General features: G+C 40.7%; 1 protein-coding gene across 7 annotated transcripts in view; it reads right to left on the bottom strand.

Moving 5' to 3' along the window:
- Positions 1 to 12: 12 nt before the first annotated feature.
- The window catches only part of megf11 (multiple EGF-like-domains 11), a 72898-nt gene continuing 46384 nt past the window's right edge, over positions 13 to 26526 (bottom strand). For 2 of the 7 annotated variants that reach the window (XM_058646178.1, XM_058646181.1), the window contains 20 exons: positions 25390 to 25636; positions 25143 to 25263; positions 24570 to 24706; positions 22497 to 22709; positions 21948 to 22122; positions 16533 to 16653; positions 15446 to 15609; positions 15215 to 15317; positions 12262 to 12408; positions 10588 to 10722; positions 8576 to 8704; positions 7860 to 7988; positions 6975 to 7103; positions 6728 to 6856; positions 6406 to 6642; positions 5914 to 6080; positions 5751 to 5814; positions 4571 to 4615; positions 3241 to 3459; positions 14 to 2467 (listed from right to left, as the gene is read on the bottom strand). In XM_058646178.1, the coding sequence (XP_058502161.1) occupies positions 2292 to 2467; positions 3241 to 3459; positions 4571 to 4615; positions 5751 to 5814; positions 5914 to 6080; positions 6406 to 6642; positions 6728 to 6856; positions 6975 to 7103; positions 7860 to 7988; positions 8576 to 8704; positions 10588 to 10722; positions 12262 to 12408; positions 15215 to 15317; positions 15446 to 15609; positions 16533 to 16653; positions 21948 to 22122; positions 22497 to 22709; positions 24570 to 24706; positions 25143 to 25263; positions 25390 to 25636 (2987 nt within the window). In that variant the 3' untranslated portion in view covers positions 14 to 2291. Of the gene's footprint in view, positions 2468 to 3240; positions 3460 to 4570; positions 4616 to 5750; positions 5815 to 5913; positions 6081 to 6405; positions 6643 to 6727; positions 6857 to 6974; positions 7104 to 7859; positions 7989 to 8575; positions 8705 to 10587; positions 10723 to 12261; positions 12409 to 15214; positions 15318 to 15445; positions 15610 to 16532; positions 16654 to 21947; positions 22123 to 22496; positions 22710 to 24569; positions 24707 to 25142; positions 25264 to 25389; positions 25637 to 26526 lie in introns of all 7 variants that reach the window. The other 5 variants (XM_058646180.1, XM_058646182.1, XM_058646183.1 and 2 more) reach the window with 3 other exon arrangements.

Genomic DNA, 26526 nt, shown 5'->3' with positions numbered 1-26526 from the left:
GTGTTGTCTTACTCAGACCTGTAAGGAAGGTGCTAAGGGAAATGACAGTGTAACCTAACACACCCTGAAATACTGTACACCAACACTGATACCTGACAACACTGTTGTTAGTTCATTATGATGCTGTGCTATATGTGAGGCTGTGTTTAAGCTGAATCAACTATTTCTCTCTTTTTCTCAAATAAATGCATGTGCAACCCAATAACTCCACTGGAACAAATACAATTATCTATCATACATAAAAAAACAAAAACAAAAAAGGTTCTTTCAGAGGATGTACTGAACTGTGAAGCCTGGTTAATTAATAAAAAAAATAACCTTTTAAATAAGCCAATTTAACACAAGAACTCTTTTAAAAAATGCCCCCAATTCATGAATTGAGAAGATGTATTTGGAGAATAATGCGCAGCCATGGATTTCTTCACCCACAGCCTCCAGAAATCAAAACACTTTAAACACTTCATTCAGACAGAAGCAGCTCAGAAATTCAAAGCACTCTGTTGCAAACTGGAAGAAAATGTGTTATTTGTCAGAGTGAAATTCTTCATTTACCAGCAAACAAACATTAATTGACCTGACATTTCAATACTGAGAGCCACAGATTAAAAGAGACAAGTCCTGTCTCACACTTGAGATTTCAATTCATTAACTCCATGTGTCAGGATGATTAACCTGACTGAAACATGTGTCTGATGGCAGAGTAGGCTTTTAATCTGAAATGTATGTACCAAAACAACAAGCAGCATTGACATGAAAAAAAACCCCCAAAAAAACTTCCCTTAGAGAAAAATAAACAGTCACATAGAATATGATTCACTGTCACCACATTGGTCAAAGATGGCAAAATATCATGTCCAGCACTAATGAGATGCTGCCTGGGCATCGATTGTCAACATGTTATTGCTTCTACAGAGGGTGAAATGACGTCCACAAAGTAAATCAGTCAGTTTAGTTCAATAAAAGAAAGTAGCCAGATACAAACTTAAAACATTTAAAAAAAATGTATTATTATTTTTTTTTTTACACATGGTTCCCTTTGTAGATACAGCACAGGGTATTTGTAGGTGTGGAATCGATCGAATGGAACCCTTACTTTCAATTTACAATTTGACAGAGAAAGAAAGAACATTTTAAGTAACTTCAAAAACGCTTCACAAAATGACACTGATCATCTCACAAGAAGAGTAAATTGTGTGTTATCTACATCAGTGGGTATCCATTATCTGATCATGCTTTTTTTTTTCTTTCAGTTCTAGTGGGACATTGATAAAGATTCACCATCACTATTATAATTTAATAAATAAACATCATTTTTTTATCAATACAAAATATAGAAAGGTCAAAGCAACCTCTTCTTAACACTGTTAATATTTCAAAAATGTAAAGTAAGACAAGAAAATACTTTCACATAAAAAACAAACAAAATAAATAATCACAAGATCTGACGCTAGTGTCAGTGTGGGGTAAAATCCTGTTGAATGTGTGTGTGACTCAGTGATGCAAGAAATGCACGAACACTGGACACATCTCCAGATACACTGAGCTTCATTTCCACCGCAACTAAGTGTCATCATAACGAAGTGAGAATGAATCAAGGACCATTAAGACTATTTTATGATTTATCCATGCTTTGTCAGACTCCGCTCACTCTCAGCTAAGTTTCCATGTTTAACATTTAGATCGTCGTTCTCTCCTATATGACAGAACATTTCTGAGTATAAATAATCCTGAACACCTCGAATCAGCTGCGCTAATCTGCAGCTGCTGCATGGTGAAGATCCATAAAGTGTGGTATCTCTGTGTAATAAATCTTTGCCTGCTTTGACATGGTCAATGTTGCTATACCTTTCTTCCTGAGGAGAAAATGACTTAGAGGATATTATAAACACTTGGCTGCCCTTGAATAATAACCTTAAACCATGAATTAAAATGAGTTTGAGTATTACTCTTTCCCTTTAAATAACCAGTCCAAACAATCCGTGTAAGCCACCCTTGGTGCTGTTTGCCATTATGTTCCACTTCAGGTGGTTCATAAAGAGGCTGGGCAGCAGTTTGAGTGATTAGTTCCATGAGAAAATAAAATGGATGAATGGTCGCTGGTGTGTGGGACACTCCTTCCTCCCCTGCCTCCTTCAGGGACACAGGAAGATTGCGATTGAGGGAGCCAAAGAGAGCAGGGTCCAGAGGAGCTGTGGCTGCCCCCTTCCATCTCAAAATCTCAGTATCTAAACCAAACACATACAGAGACATTGGGAGGGCCGCTGATTGAAAGTTGGATGCCGGCACGCCCTCTAGAGCAGGGAGCTGGGGCTTTCTGGGGGAGGCGGGGGTGTGTGTGTAGGGCTGTGACGCATGGGCAGTATGTCATAATGGCCCGAGATGTGGCTGCTGCGGGGAAGGTCATAGGGGCTCTGGGAGAAGCCAGTCGCCATTCCATTAGGTCCCTGTAGGACACTCACAGTCGGCTCTGTGGTAGTTTGGGAAAGAAGGAAGAAAACAATTGGAGAAGTACGTAATACTCAGTGCCCCCATTCAGTGCTGGTATTCACATTCGTCCTGAGTGATCCAATCACATCCAGATCACGTTAAGTACAGGTTTGAATGGTCCCAACGCTGAGATCCGATCACAGAAACCACAGAGGTCCCATATGGCCACATTCATGAACTGAGGACAGAATAGTCGACGGCAGTAGTTTCAAAGTGTTTTTTGCAATAACCAGTGCTACAACCACACAGTGGTGTAGTGACTAGCACAGTTGCCTTGCAGCAAAAAGACCTGGGTTTGCGAATTGCCATATGATTTATTTTTTCTAACGGTTAAAATAATTTTCTTTTGTCTCAGTGTCCTTCTCTGTCACTGTGCACATGCACATGTTAAAAACATCATTTTGTCATGCCATCAGTGCGGGGAATTGAGGAAGCCCAGATCCGATCATATGTGGTCACGGGAGACACATCCTGGATGCATTTAATGGTACGAACCACTAGTCACGCGTGATTGGATCACTGAGGACGGATGTTTATACCAGAACTGAACAGGGTTAGTGAGACAGAGGAGTAGTAGGCACAGGCTGAGGAAGAAGGAGAAAGGAGATGTGCATGCAATAGAAAGGCGGCTCACACTTCCTCTTATCAAGGTTTACAAAGTCCACACAGGCTCACAGCAGGTGTCCTGACCAGAGAGGCCACAAACTGCAGCCCCCTGCTGAGCTCCACACATCACAGCAACAACGCACTCACCAACATCATAGACATTCCTGCTCGCACTACCCAGGAGGGTGGCAGTGCCTCCAAAGGGCACTTCACGGTGGGAGGGAGACTTCATCTCTACATAGCTGCTCTCTGTATGTTTGCAAGCAAGCCCTGGTGGGTCTCTAATGGTGGCATATGGATTCTCACTGTTCAGGGAGCAGGAGCTGTTGCTGCACATGGAGCCCTTGATGTAATCTGCAGTCGCCACTAGACAGAGACACGCAGCACAACGCAGTATCAGCAGAGATGATTTAGCAAAGGTATTTTCACTCACAACTTATTCACTTTTAACCATTTAACAAAATGTCAATGTTACATGTGTAACGCTAAATCTGCACACAGGAAGTGATGCATGTTTTATGCCATGTTGCACTAGGCTGCAGAAAGGTTGGAATTTGACTGAGAACTCAAAGAAGCGCTCATGTAAAGTTTCAGCAGTGAATTCTACTGCTCAAAAAAACTGGTCTTTCAGCAGTTTTGTGGGTAAATGCTTCTTCACCAAAAGTTATATGCTGCAGCTTTAATTACAGCTGCTGTATTAAGTTCTAGACTCTCATATTATAACCAACATTTACATAGACACCCCAGTTTGGCCTGGAGAACAGCAAAACAAATCTTTGCCATTCTGAAGCAGTTTCACTTCTTTTGTTTCTGACAGGTGACAAATGGTGGTCTACAGTCATCAGAGTACAGAGGGGAAAGAGAGGAAGGCTAATCCCATCCATAACAGTCTCATCAGTCCGATAAGAGGCCTCATTAGAAACCATAGCAAAGCTCCTTTAGACCCCAGGGTCTCTCAAATTCACCACCGACTGCAGGGTGGGAGACAAAATGATGTATCAGGCACAGAGCCATGGAGAGCAATTACCCTTGGAACAAAACTTCAGCCCACCATGATCTTGTCCAAAGTGCATTGAGCTTTCACATAAATCACAGGGAATATGAGGACATGGGATTTTGTGTCACAGAAATAGCAGTTTCACAGAGGAATAAAAGCCAAACTGATACATGGGGTGCTGGACACAAAAAGATCTGTAATATTGTTGCTGGTGAAGTCGAAAAGAATCACTCACACAGTATTTGTCTACACACACACAGAGACAGACTTGTACATAATTCTCAGTGAGGACACTCATAGACTTAATGCAATCTCTGGCCCCTTACCCAAACCTTAACCATCACAACTACATGCCTAACCCTAAACCAGCCTAAATGTCCTCACAAAGATCGGTTTGAGTCACAGTTAGTCCACACAGTCCGCTACAGAAATGCACACACACACACACACACACACAGTTTTTCACAATGAATTATTTACCTTTCCTCGCCCCTCGCTGCGTCTGCGTCTCCCCCTGTTGAACATCTACAACAAATGTCAAATCATTAAAGTCAAACAGCTTTTATGAAACCTCTCAATGTGTGAACATTGACAGGAAATCACTCATTAAAGTACAATTTACTATGTCTCTTTTTTTGGAAGAACATGAAGACTGTGAACTTAAGTTTTTATTGAATGTTTTACTCGCTTGTGTTCACATTCCCGCAAGGCTTACAAGTTTATACTGTATAATCAATCGTGGTCTTTTGCCAAACAACCAAACACCATGAATAGAAGACAAGTCTGTTTAAGGCTACATCACTCTATTAGCCCAATACATCAGGATGAACATGCACAACATTTGTCATTATGATTGACGTGCTGTGTGCAGACATCTGACATAAAAGTGTAGCAGGGCAACACTTTTTTTTTAGATTTTTGAGTGCTACTTAATTAGACTGGAATCAAAACATCAGAAACACAGATTTATTTGATTTGATTTATGGATTTATTACATACAGTATAATATTACATATTAAAACTATATTAACATTTATAAATCATTATATCATTATTTTAGTTTATAAATGTATAGTGGGAGTTAAAAATTGACACGTATTCTATCACTGCAGTGTGTTTTACACTGGAGTCCAAAAGACAAATGCACCCATATCTGTTCAAAACTACATTATGGTGTGCTATGATGTGGTTTATTAAAAACTGCATATGAATGCTACATGGGTTGTGGGTGTTGTGAAAATACTGATGAGATGTGAGCTATGATTAAGTCATTTTACTGCCACACTTAATGTTCTATAATCCACAGAGCAGGAGTGCACTGCTTGACCCAGTGTAAGCCATCACAGAAAAATGTGCAACTGGGGAAAGTGAGAGAAGAATAATGAGCTCACTCTGACCCCCTTTCACCCCTGCACCAGTGATTTCTCTGTCCCACCTGCATAACTTATCAAAAATCAGAGCAAAGGTTATATCTAACCAGAGACCCTTTGGTTCATCTTCATTCACAGCAGGGTAGTAGGATCCCGGGTTCATGCCAGTATAAGGTCTGTACAAATGACATTGCTTTTTGACTTTGAAGTGACACAGAATCCCACACCGTCCACATCCAGTATGTATGTGTGTGTGGTGCATCATGAAAAGAGAGCGTTAAAAAACCAACCTAAGTCGTTAAGGTTGCAGTAGGCTCTCCACTCTGAGCCGTTTCTGTTCTTCAGCGTGCTCGACTGCGAAGAGAAAAGAAAGGCACAGCTTGGTGTTTCTTTATACTGTAGTGTGTTATAGGGATGATGTTTTGTGGAAATACAGAGGAAGAGTGATCATACTTTGAGGATCAGTGTACCATCCAGGTTGCTGGAGATGGTCGAGACGACATTACACTGGGCCACCGTGTGGTAACTGGGGTTGGAGAAGCATTGGCCGCTGCTGCTGCTGCTCTGGCTCTGATTGACCTCTGCAGCACTGCTCCTCATTGCTACTGTGCTGCCACACTCTTTATTTAAACATGATCAAATAAAACATATTGGCAGCAGAATACCAAAAAAGCTGCAACATTTTTTTTAAATGAACAAAAAAAGAAACAATCATTTTCATCAGAAGGTCACAATGTACCAAATCATATAGTCTAGATCTTTTCTTTTCTCTGTCTGGAATGTTCTTTTTAAATATCTTTTCAACTTATGTAATCTTCTACATAATTTATTATCATAGGCAGTTGTAACAAAACATTAAATACAATGAAAAATATATATTGTGAATTTGTGGATAAAGGTTTGTTTAGTGTTTGTCATAACAGGTGAGTCTTTAAAGTCTCTTACCGGAGAGGGAATAGTCAGTGTTAGTGATATGCATTGCCTGTGTGTAGGAGACACTGGGCTGGATCTCATGACCTTTGTCCCTCTGTCTCTGTCTGTACCACACAAACAGAGAGAGCATGGCCATGATGATGAGCAGGAGAAAGATGATGCCCATGACAGCCCCGGCCGACAGGCGCTCTGACCCTCTTGCCGGGCTAATCTTGGTGTACGGGTTCAGCTCCTCCATCATCAGAGCTGCTAAAGGGAAAACACAGAGTGCAGGTTGTTTCAACACTGTGTTGGAGTGATAACATACTGGAGAGCTTTGATGATATAATTGTACCTTGATCACAACGAATGCCTTTATAGCCGGGGCTGCAGTAGCATGTTCCCGTCACATAGTCACAGGTGGCATTATTCAAGCACTCACACAGCTGCTGGCAACCGTATCCAAATGTACCAGCAGGACACTCTGCATGGGAGAGAGGCACATGACTAAATTAAAGCACTATGAGTGTGTGAGTTTATGGAACACACTCACACACATATACACACAAAGGGTAATTTAACATGTGCTGGGCCGACTCAACTCTGCTCACAGCTCGTCCCAATGAAGCCAGTTCGGCAAGCACACTGGCCACTGATGTGGTCACAGTCTGCTCCATTTTGGCAGCGGCAGACCTCTGAACAATCTCTGCCATAGAAACCTGAAGGACAGCCTGAGACAGGGATGTACGAAATGTCGGGGTGGGAGGGAGGGCGGATAAAACAAAGAGAAGGGAAGACAATGTAAAGAATCAAGGTCATATTGCTAAGGAACAGGGAAATCAATATCTTTCAAAGTCTCTGCAGCATACTCAATAAAGGACAATGACAATTAATGGAAATGAAACATTTCCTTCTTCAGCAGAAAACGCGTGTATGCTGTTACCACAGAGGTGGAGACAAAGAACAAGACAACTGGATATAGCTGGATATAGATGTGAGAGAAAGAAAAATACAACAAATGAGATGTCTATGTCCAACAGCAGAAAACATTATTCCACCCTTAGGGTGATAAATAATGGAATTCATATTAGTGGAATGATGTTGATGATCTGCATTAGTCTTTTGGTGAATGACTGGAATGCATAATAAGAAAAACCATGAAGTGACCATTAGTGTTGTTTTGATGGGTCCCTAAAAAAGAAAACTTAAAACTTAATAATATATATATATATATATGTATATATATATATATATATATATATATATATATATATACACATAAATATATATATGTGTGTGTGTGTATATATGTATATATATATATATAAAAATATATACACATAAATATATATATGTGTGTGTGTGTATATATATATATATATATATATACATATATATATATATATATGTACATACATCGACAGCAGTTCTGTTAGACGGCCAGTAGGTGACAGTGTGTGTCTGCTGACTGCATGTGAGTGACTCACGCTGTGTACAGTAGAGTCCAGTCCAGCCTGGGCTGCACCTGCACTCGCCATCGTATGCACTGCACTGGGCGCCGTTATGACAATTACATGAGTTGAGACAATCGGGGCCCCAGTGTCCAGAGGGGCAAGCTGCAAATTTAAGCTCATGGTCACACTGGCACATACAACTCTGCGTCCACATTTAAGGAAATGCCTAGATATTCTCAGCATAATGTAGATAACATGCAATATTGGCCCAAATACTTCATACAAATACTTACAGAAAAGCCAGAGTTTTGTTTTTCTGCCAACAAACCCATTATTTTTGTTGAGAAATCAGTGAAATCAGTAAATTACTGGTAATGTAACTGTATTTCCGATTGCAAGGTATTTTTACGTAAAGTAGTGCAATGCAATAATACACACACATACACATGCACGCACACGCACACACACGTCAATTTCCCACATCATGGCGGCTCATGATCTGCTAATGATCTTTGGCCTACAGTGCTGTAAATCAAAGAGCATAATGCATTACAACAATCATTTAAGCAAGCTGTGTTTCACATCAGCGGGGATTGAGCGTAGAAGTTGGAGTGTGAGGGGTCATGAAAATTGATCATGTGTCCAGAGGTTAGTGTGGGAGAGAAATTAGGAGTGGAGACGGACTACAAGATCAGGGAAATTAAAGAAACGGAGCAAATTAAGCACAAGAGGAAGGAAATAAGCGATACCCTGAGAGCAGTCCTCTCCTATCCAACCGGGGAAACATTGACAGGAGCCGTCGATGGGGTTGCATGTGCCATTGTTGGTGCAGAGGCAGATCTCACCACAGACCCTGCCATACCTGCCACTCGGACACACTAGAACACACACACACACACACAAGTTTCACCCATAAGCCTGGTCTCCAAGTAAAACTCAATAACATTACGACAACAAAGTGTACGAGTAAACATATTTCTCTAATGGATGATGCTGTTTTATTTGAGTGGACATGAAGTGATCTGTTTAGACAAACAGAGGATTTGATCACTACCTCCACTGGCACAACTGCCCCATTTACAGTCACTGGAGTGGAATGAATGATGTGCCTCTGAAATAGACCATGTACACAGACCACTGTATACATTTTTTATGAAATTAATATTTCAATGCTCTCTAGCACTATTTAATAAAAGATGTCACTTTCAAATGAAACCTCCATTGTGTTTTCTTGTTGGACTGTGGGACTAATTGAACCAAGGTGTATCTAACCATCAGGATCAGGGAGCTGCAGTGACAGCAGATACATCAAACGCTTCATAGAGCGAAAATAGCCCAGTGTTGGAAATATCAGATAAGGTGGCTGGCTATAAAAGAGATGGGTCTAACTCATTTTCATGTGGAGTGATTTTAATGATTACATTTCAACTGGCTTTCCCCTCTTCTTGAGAGCTCTTTCAAGCTTCTTCAAGCAGGTTGTCATTAGGCCACGAGGTTGCCTCTCCTATACGGCTGCTTCTGGGGATTCAAACCTCAACACACCGGGAGGGCTTCATTAGGCTGAGAGATTGTGTGCCGGACAGAGGACATGTGACGATGCCAACGTGGAGCAACAAGGGGACACCGTGCATGTTTTTTGGCCACCTTTGTCCCTCCTGGCTAAACGCCTGCTCACCAGTAATTATAGTCCAGGCAAATTAGGACCAGCTCTCATTACTTCTTTTTTCCTATGCTAACCTATTAAACTTTAATTTGTAAGACACTGCTCAAAGCCATAAAAGAGAATTCAAACATTCCCCATTGCCTATCTGTAATTTATAAAGATGTATGTATGTATATTATAAGATGATTGAGTATTGTTATATTATATATGGGCCAAATATAATAATATTAGTATCATTATAATAGTATTATTATATTACATTTTCCTCTCTTTTTTGTTTCACATTTAAACTTTTAACATTTACGTTTTAACACAGACGTACAATGAGTAGCTATCTACATCATTAAATAAAAGACATTACTTTTTATAGGAAAGCATTTTTCATATCCTGTGTTGGCTTAGGAAAAACAGTTGTGATAAAAATTATTTATAACTCAAGTGCAAGAACAACAACAACACAAAGGCAATTCAACGAGATAGTTTTGCCTGGCTGCCTTGAAATCAAAAGGTAACCAGGAGAACACAAGTGCTAGGTCTTTGTCTCCATATGCTGTAAAAGTGAAACATTTTACATGCACCGTTCACTGCACACTCAGGACGGGGTGCAAGTAAAAAAAAAAAAAGAATTCATCCTTCATTTAAAAAAGTGTCTCTCAGCAATATTTAGGATTATGTTGATGGCGAACTATTGCTTTCTTCTTGGTCTGGGTTGCACTGATAATAGAAATTATTCAAAGTTTTAGGGCTGAGATGACAGTGGGAGAAGGTGCAGGTTATACGTTGATCTTATTAGAGCCAGTAAGAAGAGCAGGGACTATACTGCACGTATGTGTCTATGTCCTCAAATAAGAAGGTTTAATTTCATGTTACTGAGGCCCAGAACATCAAACTGTATTGTAACCTACACATTATTCTATGTTGTTATAATTGATGCAATTTTATTGACAATTTAAATCATTATTAAAATTATTTTATGATGAAACCAGCTGTCAAGACATTTTCAGATATAAGCTGTGTTTTTCTTAAACTTCACAGTGAATTAATTTAAGACTTGATGAAACAGAAGCTAAAGGTCAAAAAGACACAGCAATCACTTACCTTGATTGCACAGAGAACCAGAGAAACCGGACAGACACTCGCAGTGGCCTGTGATATGGTGGCAGGGCCCGGTGCTGTGGACACACTGTGGACACGACTGGCTGCAGCGGTGGCCGTAGAAGCCTGGAGAGCAGCCTGCAGCCGGTACAGCGCGGCAGGATAAAGGAAATACGTCAATAAATGTTGGCTGGAATGTTGGCTGTCATTCTACGTACAGTTGTATGCCTCCAATGACCAGTACAGTCTCAGATTACACTATTTTCTTCCCAAACATGCCATCTTTATTCTTCTGTATAAGTGATGTTAACATTTGAATATCTAAATCTAATTAGCACATTTTCATTTTGTTTGTCCCAGCGATTGAGATGGTGAGATATTTTGTTCGAAAAATGAAGCAAGTTTTTTTGTAAGCTTACAGTGACCTTGACTTTTAATCACCAAAATCAAAGGTCTTATTTAACGTCTCTGTACCAAATTTGACAACATTCCCTTGAGGTGTTTGTGAGATATTGTAGCCACCGTGCACAGCAACCCTCAACTTTGACCATCAAAATGTGTGACAGGGACAGATGGGTGCACGGATGGACACCCAAAAAACATGATGTCTCTGGCAGCCACGGAGGCATAATAATCATGGCTGAAAGAATTTGAGCAGAAAAGACAGACAGAGCAAGGGAGAGAGAGAGAGCAAGGGAGAGGAAAGGAAAGTCAGTCACTGTATTAATCACTCTTATTTCATCTGCCAGAGATGGAAGAGTAAGATATTACATTTTATGTAATATCTTGAGAGTAGCTCTATGAATACCCAAAACAGATAAACACACAACTGTGTATTAATAACGTGGATTTAATTGAAATAATGGAAACTATTATTCTATTCTACTGCTCTAAGGCATTATACAGATAATTGCACAGAGATTTTACAGGATTCAGAGAGTCTTAATTGTGCAACCATGATAAGAGGCTGCAATTATTAATAAAAACATATTTTCTTCTCAGGATAGTTACATTCCTGTTTTCAAACAGTGATTCTGGAAAATTTAAAGCATCTAGTGCAGCCTTTGGAGACGTGTGTAATGTTTCAGTTAAAGTTTTAACAGCAAAACTGTGGCGGTGAGGATAAAATAACCTGTGTTTGATGCTGAATATGGACACACAATCACATCACAGGATTGTGACTGTGAATTTCACTCCCAATCAGTGGACGCATCACTTGAGTGCAGCTTCAGACCGACCTCATTCAGAAACCAGAGATGGCGCTTCCAGTGAGCGCGCCCTCTGATGAGGCTTGGGTAAAGACTGTGAATCTCCCACTGAGAGTTGGTAATTGAGGACAGGGTAGGGGGTTGTGTGTGTGTGTGTGTGTGTGTGTGTGTGTGTGCGCATGCGTGTGTGTGCACACATGTCTGTGTGTGTGTGTGTGTGTGTGTGTTGTAATGTTGTAAGGCCACTGTTATTAAGTTATAGCACTGATGAAGGGTTTACACTCGAGCAGTTGGGAGCAACAACCAAGTGCTTCTCCTCAGCTGGCTCAACCTTCAAACAAGTTCCTCCAAGATCAAAGCAAGGTCAGCTCTCTCATGGAGCGTGTTACTGTACCACCTTCGGTCTCACTCGTTTCTGATAAACTTGACAGAAAGAAGGTGGCCTTTATATAGTAAAAAGGAGGCTCACTTCTTTTGCAGGAGGTGCCTCTGTATCCGGGTGCACACACACATGTACCGTCCTCTGGAGAGCAGGATCCTCCGTTCTGACAGGAGCAGGTGAACGAACAGTTGGGTCCCCAGAAGCCTTGTGGGCACACGTTGTCACAATGGATTCCTGCAGACACATTACAATGATAATTATTCGGCGAATGCACACTAAGTAGGAAAGTCTGGTGTGTTGAAATATATTAAACAGTTATAAAATCCACACACCACCAAAGCACAGCATCTACAGTGTCTTATCACAGCAGATCTGTGGAGAGTTATACATCCAGCATGGATCGTTGATTGATTTTAGTCCTGGATGAAGAATTTGTAGTTTTGTGTGTGTTTTATTTTTTTTTAGTTCAGCCCACCCGCTCAGACTCCTGTTTCTTTTTTCCCGATGTATTTTATTTTTTGATCTGACTGAGGCTCCCTGCCAGTGCACTGTGTTGATTAAGAGGGTTGGGTCTCCAGAGAGGCCAGGCTTGTCTTCCATTCTCTTTCAGCAGAACCGGGGTAGTGTACAGTGCCGAAGGGAAGTACTCAGGCTACAAGCACACAGTCTGGATGTGTCATTGCGTGTTTGGCATAACTCCAACCAACAAATGCAAAACACTGCATCAACACAGAGCTCTCCCCATGCACATGGATGCATTAGCACATTCATCAGAGCAACACATTTTCTCTCAGCCATAACCCTGCCTTCAAAATACGGAGGGGCAAAATGACATGTAATATACTGTGCTACATATGTATGCTCAGGTTCATAGAATAAAGCACATTGCTGCAAACACAGACAATAGCACACACACACACACACACACACACACACAGTCACACACTCCGACACACGCGTTGGCACTCCAGCAACCTTTCATGCATCCGCCCTTAGTTCGAAGCCTCATTTGATATTTCCTTTGAATGAGAATATCTGAGAATGGTGAGGTCGTTAAAGCAGCATTAGTGCAGTACCTTTGAGTTAAACCTGGACTAAACTCTGGGGACTAATGTTGTACAGTAACTAGAGTGCCTTAGGGCTCGGATGAAGGTGTAACTGAGAGGAAATGTTGCCGTTGATGAGGAAGGGGCATGGTTGCAGTGATTTAGTTAGAAACCCAGCCGTGGACTTCAAAAGGAGGGCAAGGCTTGTGCATGTGTGTTTGAGGTTCTGCTAGACCAGGCAGAATAAAAAAATGCCTTTACTGTGAGAAAATGAATGCGGACAGAGCATCACACTTTTCAGTCTAATGGTGACAAACAGAGGGGCTTTGGATGCCTAGTGAGGAAGAAGAAGAAAGAGTTAGAGAAGCCAGAACTGAAGTCTCTTCAAAGGAGGCTTTTCACTGAGAAGTGCCAATGTTCCTATTATCCACTTTGTACAGAGTGAGCAGGGCAGTGCAAACCTCTTCCTTTCTCTCTCATGTCATGTAAACACACACACACATACACATCACCTGCTCTCTCATATGAACTATAATCTCTTCAGAAATAAAAGGTTGAGACCTACTTAATATGGACTAGCACCAAGCTCCTGCATCAAGTGGTTACTCAGTTTAACATCTCCGTTGGCTGATGTCAGACTTACAACAATCTGGCAACAACTTAAAGGGTCTCAGACTGCTTAGCCACTTACCCGCACACATTCCTAGAGTCCTAGACTTCTTGACAGTCTATGCAAACCACACGCTACAACAAACACCAAGTTGACAGCAAAGTAGGATATCGTACCAACTCTGGGGCGAGTGTGTGCACTGATGATTACAGAGAAAAACAAACAAACTAAACACACAAAAAAACTGTGTTTCTGTAAACGGCTATTTTATTCAATCTCTCACTTAGTCCTGTGACAAATCCCACATCTCCTCTCTCTAGGTGCTCCTTCCTTCAGAGAGAATACTGACAAGCCTTGATGATTCAAATATGTATGTGTTTGTCTGGCCCACTGGGTTGCACACTGCCCCCAGCCCTGCACCCTGGTGACTCAATTACGGCAGGCAGATGGTCCCGACCTGTGCAGGATTCAGAGCATGAGAGCCCCGTTTTGCCAGAACTGCTCTTGCAGATAATAAAACCCACATTGTTTCCCAGAATAAATGCCCTAAGCTCAGGAGGCTGGAAGGAAGGTGCTCCTGAGATCTCACAGGCTTGACCTTTCCTACTGAATCTATTCCTTCCCTGACTGCACCTCTCCACCCGGCTCAGAGACCAGGTCCTTACCTAACTCCCTGCATTTGACATTCAGATGTGACGATACATTTTTGAGCATAATGATCCTTTCACCCTTGCTGTGACATTCACACTTTTCTGCCACCTGCTCCTTCCCTGTAAGCAAATGTTTGAAATGACAAGCAACAAAGAGCAACATATGTTCACATAAAATTAAACATGGGTGTGGAGGGGGATCATAGATCAAATAGAGGGCCCAAGAAAAAGTGAATCTCCTATTAAATAAATACGGTATATATATACAATACAATACAATACAATAATACAACAAGATCCAAAAATGAAAACATCATAGGGTACATTTCTGTGTTTAAAAGTCTTGAGAGCAAAGGTTTGATTTAGTCTCCAAATATTTATCTGCTAAATCATGCAAGATGTTGTATATAACCAATAATGGACGCACTACACGCATGACTGCATATCAGCATCCAGCGTGGAAGCCAAGAGAATTCATTTAGAGCTAAATTCCAATCATCTCTCACTCACATACCCCGTCAGCTCAGTAGCAAAACAAATTGAACATTTAACAAAAACACTACTGAGACATTCTGTTGACACACTGTAAAACACTCACAAAGGGCAGCATGTTTTCTGTTCGGGGATATAAATATACCTGACAAGCATGTTAAGACGCTGAAGATGTTCAGCTAGTTACACAGTTTAAATGTTGTCTCTGTTCTTGAATGTTCTTTTGGAGGAGCAGTACTGACCTGTCCAGCCGGGATAGCAGCGGCAGTAGCCACTCACTGGGTCACAGCCATCGGCATGGGTACAGTCACAGCGCTCACGACACTCCAATCCGTAAGTGCCATCCTGTAAGTGATAAAGACTCACTGGTTTTAAATGGGTAATACACACACACACACACACTATGTTGTATGGAGCTCCAAAAACTTTCAGGGCCCAAATGTTTCCTCCTCTCAGCTGGTAGACACACTTACAGGGCACGACTCATCGCAGTGCTCCCCCCTCCATCCTGGAGAACAAGTGCAGGTGCCATCCACGGGGTCACAGGCAGCTCCATTGGCACATAAGCATGTTTGATTACAGCACAGGCCCCATGTGCCACTGGGACAGAGGATGGAGCAGTCCACTCCCTGCCATCCTGAGGGAAGGAAAAGCAGAGACATGTCAAACTTAAGACATCATTTATTTAAGTTTTGTACATACAGCTAGATTGAAATTAATAATTTAAACAGAAAAACAACCAAAATAATAGTATGGCACTGTGATTCCCAACCTGGGATTGAACCCGCGAAATAAATCTGACGATCGACTAAAGGAACAAGATTAAAGAATATGAAAGAAAGTCATACTTTTGATATAACTTTCTTTTGGTTTATTTGGAGCTTGGACCTTGGTTGACAGTGAAATATTTTATCTTTATTATTATTAAATATTATTATTAGTGTTGCTGATTACTACTGGGGAGATGAACATTTGTGGATGGCCGAGAATCTACATCCAGACTTTGTTAATACTAGCACTAATTTGTAAAAGTTGAAAAGCTCATTTCAGGCTATTAATTATGCAGGCATTTGGTTACAATGTATTGATCAGAAGACGTAGCAGTAAAAGAAAGAAGGAAAGAGGTTTGCATTTAGGTCTCTGCACCATCCCAACACAAGAGCTGTGCCTGTAGATTTCTGTACCAGACTATTTTATTGTTATGACTTTATTCAATAGTTGAAAGCAAACAGGGGAGGAAGAGACTCAGTATTGAGATTGAGTAACATGCGACAGTTGTTCCCAGCTGGACTTGAAGCAGGTAACTTCACACTTGATCGAATGCCTTTGCTGAAATACTATCACCTCTTCATGGCCTGAAAAAAATCATTCAGCAATAACAGTCTGAGAAGAGAAAAAAAAAGTTCTTGGGTCGAAAAGCTCACATCCAACATGTACACAAAGGTTTGTACCTTAAAGACGTGAGTCCTCAGGTCAATGCTGTCTCACTTTAAAAGGTTATCAACCAAAAACAAAAGTTTTAAAACCAATTGACACCCCAATTTGCCAGTTGTACTGTACCTTCCCTGCAGATGCAGGAGCCATCAACAGGAGAGCAGGACGCGTGATTATGGCAGGAGCAGGTGGACATGCAGCTTGGTCCATACAGACCAGGAGGACACACTGTGGCACAGTCCTCACCCTATGGTATACATAAAGTCATGAGTCATGAAATCATCAGCATGACAATAAACGTCTGCCTGCCTGTGGCTGACCTAAAACAGGGACAAAATAGTCTGCACAGATGCAAGAAAAAGAAAAAAAGATCCAGACAGTTCACTGTTTTTCTCAGTGAGCTGTTTTTAGACCAGTTATATCGGTAAACAGGATGTGGAGAAATGCAATTGTGAAATTGAATGGATATATGACTGTAAGTGTAGTTGAAGAAGACAGATGACTCTTGATCACTGCATTCTATCTCATCCTGGCTCCCAATTATGCAGTCTATATAAACTGACAGCACCTACTGCCTGCTATGCCTCAGATTTGGCAACTCCCATTCCAATCCAATTTCTCCACTTCTCTTTCATTATCTCCTGCCCTCTCACTCTCTCCCTTTAGCTTTCTCTCCTAGGGGGGTCTCCCCCATTTCATCAGTGGAGAGACTGGCAGAACTCCAAGCCCAGAGAACCCAGACACTTCTTCAATTCATCTCCAACTACTGTCAAATCTATGTGTCTTTTTAACCACTTTTAGATTAAACAATAATTTATGATACAAGTCAACTGGAGTTGATTCTTCTTCTTTGATTCTAGCCAGGTGAAAGATGCAAAGATTCAGTAACAGATGTCCATACCAGAATGCAGCTAGATCGCGAACTTCTGTTAAATAACACCAGTCATGATGGTGCAGCCTGTTGCCATCACATTAGAGTGCGCTGTCTAAGGGCACGGCGTAGTACTTCTCTGTCCTCTGCAGCTTTCTGTAATTAAGCTTTCTCTGCTTTAAAGGCTGAGCACAGCCCACCTCCACTAGACTTGTCCCTCCCTAAGCTTGAGATCACAGCCAGTCTAAAGATTCACACATCCTTCTTCCCAAACCCTGTGTTGAGTGGCAGGTGACACAATGATTTAGAGTTCCAATTAGTGGCCCAGTGGAGTCCTGAGTGGCTCTTGCTTCACTCACCAGAGCACTGGGGACCATTGGCCGCTCACTGCTCTCATTATCATTTTGAACTCAGTTTAAACAGGAGACAGGAGGAGATGTGCCAGTGGACGCCAGGGGCAGAACACACATCTTAAAACATCTCTCCTCCCTCGAACTTCACATAAAAAGCAGCTGTCTGTGGATTAAATTTTTATCAATCGGTCGCAATAACCTTTGTTCTGTTGAAAATGACAGCTTCAAGACTGCTAACAATAGCAGTTCAGTTCCAGTTGTTAAGTGTGAAGAGAAGTTTGACTGGCCAGGGCATGTGGAAGGATAAGGGGTGGGGTTTTTTAGGCCAGTGGAGGTAATTTACTGATGACTGGACTCGTGGATAAAACTTCATGCAGCCACAAATGACCACATGGATTTTGTTGCATCCATGGCTGCATCAGATTCCACTTGGTTTAACCCTAAGGGTGCAGAGACCAGTGGTTGGTCTGCTCTCAAGTGGGAGAAGTCAGCTCTCTCGTTAGTTTACTGATTCATATTCCTTCTGAGCTGTGAAGGATAGAAGTCTGTATGTGGAGAATCATTATTAATACACGGGCTGTCAGTCCATTGCATGGGATCAGCAGGACCTTACATAACTATGCAGCCAAAGGAGGCAACAATCAGACTTGAGATGATGAGACACAGTCATGTCGTTCTTGTCCAGGACCTAAATCATACATATTAGTATCTAACAAAAAAAATGTTCAGGTCTTCTGACAAATCATTGATCAGCCTGGTACCTAGTGAAACTATGCAAATGGCCCACTAATTACCAATCAGTCTCACCTTGTAACAGTTCATCTAACTTCTGGAAGAGTGACATGCAGCATGACAGAAAATGAACCTAATACTGAAGCAAAAAAAATGAAAGAAAATGGTTTATTTGCACTACCTACACATGCAGACTGGAAGCCATTTTCCACTGTGTTCCTATTCCTGATATTGAAGTGTCAATAAAACATATATTATCTGTAGAAATGGGAGAGAAATGCTACTGTGAGTACATTTTGCAAATTGCAAGGGACAATGCTTGAATAGGTAACATGTAATCACTTTGTCCCAGTCAAAAAGAGCATGTCCAATTACTAGAGCTAAATCAAGCGTGCAGGAGCTCAGTCTGCTCCAACACTTTGCTTAGTTTACCTCCCTCCATGGTGGGACTCCAGAACAAAGATTCAGTGGGTAGGCTTAGTCCTATCAGCTGTCCCCTAGAGAAATAATTTCACCATTAATCTTAGCCTCAACACCATAATCAGCCAAGTTTTTAAAAATCCAACTGCATGATAACTATCACATGCCACACAAAAGGCAAGACAAAAAAGTAACACACTGACAAAAGCCATGATCGCACCTCTAGCTCTCTAACAATCTATGTGTTGTTTTCACAGCAGCAGCTTTGTTTAAAAAAAAAGAAAAGAAAGGAAATCAAAAAAACGACCATGAGTGCTCACACTCACCCCCCCACTCTGACACACAAAAACTGTCCATATGAGGTGTGTCTGTTCCCATCTGACTGCCTCCTTTTCTATCCAGCTCCTGCCCTCTAGGTCTGTTTAATGGGTCTGGCAGCCTTTCCAAGCAGCCGCCAAAAAGAACAGGTGGAGCAAATTAAGACACAGTCTGCGGCCTCGCTCGGTAGCTCAATTCACCACAGCAGTCCGCTGTAAGACACAGGCAATTTCCACTGAAATGTAATGCTGGCAGAAATGTTCCCTCTTGGTCTCTGTTGCTCTGTAACTTCAGATTGCAAGACAAGAAATACAATGGGAAAACTGATTGAAGTTACCAAACTAATTTGACAGTTGTAAAAGGGACAATGTAGCTGCAGAAAAACTACTAAAACAAAAACCTACGATAGGACAGGAAGTTTCTCCCTGTTGGTGATTGAGTTTAGATCTAAATTTGCTGATGCTGTTATCAAACAACTAAATATGAATATATATATATAACTAAACTCCTTATATGAACATCCTGGGGGTTTGTGTGTTTATAGGTCACATATTCATTTAAAAATGTGGGGTTTTATTCATCTTCTTATGTATTGTTGAGTCAAAGTTATGATTAATTTTATATCGCATTTTTAGTGGTGATATAAAGTAGCAATAATTGTGCAGAAGTCACAAAATAGAGTTCTTCTTTTTGTTCATAAAAACGAGCAGAGTGAAATTTGAACTGTGCCAGATTTCCAAATTTCACAAATTCAATCGGATCTTAAACATTTTGAGTATTTTTTGCTCAGGTGTCTTTATATAATTTGTCAAAATTAAAGATTTTTGTCATCAGATTGCCTAGGTTGTGCTGAAAAAAAGGATATAAGGCACTCTTTGGTGCACACATTCTTAAAGCCTCTGTATTTACTGTAAGTTTAAACATAGTAATGGAAAAAAGCAGCCAAAATGCTCTGTATCCTAAGGGTTAATAATTTGGACAGGGATTTCTTATGGTGCAACTGAGCACATCCATAATAACATAATAATAAAATATCTCACCTTGCTTCTGCCTGCTTGTGTAAAAAAAGCTTCTAAAGTAATACTGGGACCAGTTCCAGGACATTACGACCACAATGACGCATACATTTTACCGCGGCTACAAAAAAAAAGCACGACATATAAATCAACACTACAACCTCTTCAAGTAAAACTCATCCTCTAGATGCACAAAGTATTCATAGCATGTAGTATGAGTTACTCATAAGGGAATCTCCTTTTATTTCTTTTAATTTCCTTTTATGCTGTTTTTCATGATGTTCAGCATAAGTAACCTAACTGAATGTATCACTTCATCAATCAGTCAGTCGTTTTGTGTAAGATTAATACAAAGTGCTTAACAAGTAGTCACACATAAAACAAGTCACACAATAAAATGAAGAAATACAGCAATTAAATTAGCAATAACATAAATAAAGCATGCTAGAACAAGATCTTAAATTAATATTAAAAACATTTAGTGGTCGCAGTGTTCTTTGCTCCTCTGGCAGGCTGGTCTGTGGAACAACCCCAAAGGCCACATTTTCCTATTTTGCCTCACATCATTATTGTTAATCTTTCAGTAAACATTGCCTATGTTAAAATTGTGTTTTTCATCTGACACGTTTGCTTCATGTTGTCAGACCACATAAAGGTAAAATAATGAACAAGTTGTTACATTTACAATTAAGCATTCAGCAGACACTTTTATCCAAAGCGACTTACAAGAGAGGAATAAGCTACATAGAAGAAGTCTTGGAAAGAACTCCACTCGATAGGAAAAGTGGACTGTTGGAGGGTGAGAGTGCTGAGGTGGATGCAAGTGCAGAAGGGTAAGTGGTAGGACAGAAGATGCTCTTGGAAGAGCTGGGTTTTCAAGAGCTTCTTGAAGATAGACAGGGACGCCCCTGTTCTAGCAGCGCTTGGTAGGTCATTCCACCAGCGTGGAACGACACATGAAGAGAGTCTGGATTGTCTTGTGCGGGGTGTTGGCACCGCCAGACCACAATCCTTTGATGAACAGTGTAGTCGAGGGGTAACATAAGCCTTTAGGAGAGCATTTAAGTAGGTGGGAGCAGACCCATGAAGCACCAGTGATTTGAATTTGATATGGGCAGATAAGTGTAGCCAGTGAAGCTCAATGAACAGAGGGGTAACATGTGACCCTTTAGGCTGATTGAAGACCTGGCGTCTAGTTAGGTACGGTCTGTTTATTCTTATACTGAATATTGCAAAGCGACATGACCGGGTGACAGAAGCAACATGATCTCTAAAGGTCAACTGGTCATGAATCATGACACCCAAATTTCTTGCTAGTTAAATATGACCATTATAGCAGCCACTGACACAAGTACAATCAAAGCAGTAAGTGTACAGTATATAATATACAACTTGATACAATTGTTGTATCTGCTCCTGGTCTCTCTCTACTGTCTCTACTCTCTCTTGTCATTTCTCTCCCCCCTTTCTGTCCCCTACCTCTCCTCTGTCCCCAATTTTTTCCTTTCACCCCAACAGGTCGAGTCAGACTGGTCTGCGTCTGCCGTCGACCAGACTCAGAAATTTTATGAGTCTGGTTCTGTCAGAGATTGTCTTCTGTTAAAAGGGAGTTTTTTTTCTCTCCACTGATGCCTATAGTGCTTGCTCATTGTGTGAATTGTTAGGTTTCTCTGCTCTGGATAATGTTGTCTACGTACAGTGCCTTGAGATGAGTATGTTGTGATTCGGTGCTATACAAATAAAAATGAGTGGAACTGAATTGAATTGAATTGAATTGAATTGAATTGAATTGAATTGAATTGAATTGAATTGAATTGAATTGAACACTCACCATAAAGCCTGGAGCGCATATGCATGCACCTGTGACAGGATGGCAGTCAGCTCCATTGGTGCAGCTGCAAGGGAACATGCATCCCTCTCCATAGTATCCAGGTGAGCAGGTCTCATTACAGTAAAGCCCCGTCCAGCCTGCAGAGCATGTGCATTCACCAGAAAGTGGGTGGCAGCTACAACATAATGAGAAGAAAAACAAAAGAATTCCAACACTTCATTCCAGAGCAGGGTCAAAGTGTGAGGTCTGTGCCAACACCAATTTATCCATGTATGGGTGTATGTGCTTTTTTTTCTTTTAAATCAGATAGATGTCCCTTTTCTCCTTCTTTCTGTAATGACTTTTAGGGTCAGTACGCAACTCTAGCTGGAATCAGAGCATTAACATTGCATTAACTATGAATGTGGTTGAGAAATTATGGATGAGGCAAAGGTTGCGATTAAAAGCTAACTGAATGACATGGTGAAGAGGTGTCCAGACTCAAGAATGAGCCGTGGCTCATGATGAGGGAAAAATGTTTTCAGTGCATGGCCTCGGTATCTCACTTACCTTACAGTGTTGGTGGTATTGCAGGGGCAATACTTGTCACAGATGAGGCCGTAAAGGCCTGAGGGGCAGAATCGCTCTTGGCAATTAGGCCCTTTGAATCCTGTTTCACACAAACAGGCTCCAGTGATGTGGTGACACTTGGCTCCATTCCGACACTCACACCTCTGGTTACACTGAGGACCAAAGGTGCCGACTGGACAGTCATCCTGACACCTGGTGGAAAAAGAAATACATCAACTCCATATTAAGTTGGTGTTTTAACAATGTGCATTATTTAAATACAGTCATGACCCATAACATGAAATTACACCAAGACGTGATACTTGGAAAAAATAGACTTATAATTAATAACTATCTCAAACTCTTTCAGTTTCAAGCTCTTCAAATATGAAAATCTTTCTCATATTGTCCTAAATCTTTGAAGTTGTTGGTAAAAAATTTAAAAACTGTAGGAAAGTATGATTCTATCCCATTGTTACAGTAATATGATTACTTGCAGATTCATCTATTTAAAAAGTGTAACATACAACATATATAATGTTTAAATATATGATACAGCTTTGAAAACTGACTCATAATAATTAGATTTTCTGGCAGTATCTCTTTCATCATATTAGCACTAGTACCAATAATGCTGATGTGATATTTAAAACTAGTGTAAAGTAGAAAATATGAACTATGGAAAGATTTGCTTTAACTGTTTTTAAAAGTTCTCTTTCATTGTTGTCATTGTAAGAAAAACATGATTTTAGAATAAAACATTTAAGCGTTTCTACTCAAGTAAAAGTACCACTATTTTTATTCTAAAATTTTTTTACTTAAGTACAGTAAAAAATCTACTCAAAAGCAAAAGTTACTTAACAAGGTAACAAGGTTGTTTGTTTTTTTTCGACATTCAGTACTACAAAAAACCTACTCAATTACAATAATGCGAGTAAATGTAATTCATTACTTTCTACCTCTGCGTAGCATACATTATTAACAGTATTTTTATATTTCATCATTGATATCACGGATAGTTAATTTGGACATATTTTCATAAATCCAAAAGACTTTAACATGCACATGACAAGGAAGCACAAAACCCAGCTTAGTGCAGTCAGCAGTCAGAAACTGAGTTTCTCTGCAGGAATCAGACAAGACTTTGTAAACACAAGACCTCAAATACAAAAAAAAAAATGGAATTGCTGAGGAGTTTCTCAAAATAGATCAGACAATTACAGTGACTTAACTCTACGACCCCGGTGGAGTATCAGTCCCACGAGTCTAACAACGTTATTACAAATAGCTCAATTACATTACTGGTCAAGATATGTTTCATGTTTAAATTACCTGAGCTTTAGTTTTGTCAGGGGACAACTGTATTATTATACAAGACAGCGGAAGGTGGAGGCTAACACAATCTGAGATTATTCCTGGCAGGTTAATTCACCTGCCACTGAGAAAATGAATGAGGGCAATTTTGCAAAATAATAAAGTAAAAGGAAAGGTCTTGTCGGAGTAGTGTTTCCATCCAAGAGACAATTGCTTTAGCTGAACTAATAAACCCAGACTGCTCTGGGCTGCTCTGGTAGGAACAAGGAACTAAAAGGATCTGTGGATTTCAATGAGACCTTTATATGAGCCCATTACTTATAATTAATGAGCAGATTCCACATAGCATGTAGTCCATGGTGAGATCAATAGACGGGTTGGGAGTGGAGAAGGATGGCGGCCTGAGACATGAAACCTAGCTGGCCGGCATGAAGTACGAGATTAATTAAACATAAACACTCCTATTAAGAGCTTCCCATCCACCTACAATGGATTAATGGCTATTTAAAAAAAGTTTACTATTCTTAAACCTGAGATTATTCAAGCATTTATTTCTCTTTTAACAACCAAGTGCATTTTTTGGACGTCAACAGAGAGAATAGGTCAATGAGCAACAGCATGAATTCCACCCCTCTGCAATAAATACTAATATTAATAAATCATGCCATTGTCTGACCCGTTTTTTAAAGTAGGAGATAAAAGTTTGTACTTTACAAAAGCCTTTTGCAGTTGGGCCTGCCAGCGGTGTCAGCTACATACCTGCGTCCACTGAAGCCAGCCGGGCACTGGCACTGCCCAATAATGTGATCACATACTCCTCCATTACGGCAGGAGCAGTCTTTGCTGCAGTTGATACCATACTTGCCAAGAGGGCAGGGCTGGGCACACACTGAACCCTGAAAATCAGACAATAAACAACAAGCACTCATGATAACACCTCTGCAGGACTGAAGTAGCTGAGGCTAGACTCACACAACCAACCAACACGGTTAAAAAAAAGGGAATATTGTTTTAAATTACTGATGCACAAGGATGTGCCTGAAGTAACATTTAAACTGGAGTTTAAGAAAGTAAGCTCTGACTCCATTGTACAAGCGGATAATTCCACTTTTTCAATGACAGTTGAAACCATTTATTTCAGTGTTTGTGTATTGACAAAATTACACACTTAGGGGTCGTTCACATGCAGCACCTTTCGCACGCACAAACACATTATTTTAAATAGAAATGAGCATCAAACAAACAAGAGCACAGTGGCCACGATGTGTTGCATCGTCTCTGCTCTTGACCCCACATTTTTTTTTCCCCCCTGCTTTTGCTTTTGTGACCTACCGTCCACCCAGAAGGGCAGGAACAATCTCCAGTGATGTGGTGGCATGTCCCTCCATTCTGACAGGGGCAGCGCTGCTCGCACTGAGGCCCGTGACTACCGGAGGGGCAGCGTTCTCCACAGCTGTCACCAAACAAGTCAGGAGTCAAACGTCTCAGACACATAACCTGTGTTTGCCTTCAGCTCTTTGCATAAACAACAAACAGAAACAGAAAGACTCGATGGGGTAAATATGTTGGTGTTACTCACAAAGCACCTGTGTACCCCGGTGCACAGATGCACTCTCCTGTCTCGTGGTTGCAGGTGGCACCATTGAGACACTGGCAGGGAAGCTGGCACGCCTTGCCATAGTAACCGTGCTCACAGGGCTCCTCACAACGCCATCCCTGGTACCCATCGGTGCAGACACAGGCTCCTGTGATGGGGTTACACTTAGCGCCATTATGACACTGGCACCGGTTGCTGCAGTGAGGTCCCCAGTAGTCACTCTCACAACCTGCAGACACAAAGAGGAGAAGCATCAGAAAGGCCAGAGGAACAAACCAAAGACAGTCTGCAAAAGCCTTTACCCTCAGGAAATAATACATCAAATAAACTAAGAAAGTAATAAAAACTACTCATAAATAATGCATGTGATAGTTCATCATGGAGAGTAAATATTTTAGGGATGTACTCTCTCTAACTGCTTACTTATTATAATTATAGTATGAAAGCCATTTTCTTATTGTGCTGCATAGATGTTATTTTCCTAATGTTCATTGTCAGTTAATTGACATATTCGGGGTTTTTTTCTATTACTAAACATAACACTTTTCAGTGTAATTCCATATTGTGGTGGGACAGGATAAGGCCACCGACAATAATGTTTCTTTCACACATTAATTTATTTAGTTAATATCACACATACATTTTTTTTATGCTGTAATTTAATAATCAACACTCACCTAACACACCAAATGTTGTGGTTAGAATATTTTCTGTAAATTGAGGTTATTTCGCTCTTTAAAAACAAATGAAAACAGTAGAAAATGGTCCCTGGCTGAGTGCCAAATAAAACACAACACACGGAAGTCAGTCAGACAGACAGACAGACAGACAGACTAACCTTACATGAAATACAGTATGTAAGGTTCAGTTCAGTTTTATTGCCAGACCAAGGCCCATTTAAGTAAAAACAACAACAACAATAAAAGAAATCATCAAAAACAAGAAGAAGAAAGGGGAAAAAACATACATTAGAGTTATAGGAGACAGTTTTACCAGTGCTTCCACATGCTTGACTGATAACACACGGCCCTGAACCTGGAGCTCGACAGCAGCATAACAACAGAATTCAGGGAATTATTCAACTGGCAGATACATTTGAACATTATGTTTCCCAAAAGA

This window comes from Solea solea, chromosome 12 (assembly GCF_958295425.1).
Source record: "Solea solea chromosome 12, fSolSol10.1, whole genome shotgun sequence".
Taxonomy (NCBI): Eukaryota; Metazoa; Chordata; class Actinopteri; order Pleuronectiformes; family Soleidae; genus Solea; species Solea solea.
Note: the sequence above shows the minus strand (reverse complement) of the source record. Positions and strands in the feature narration are given on the sequence as shown.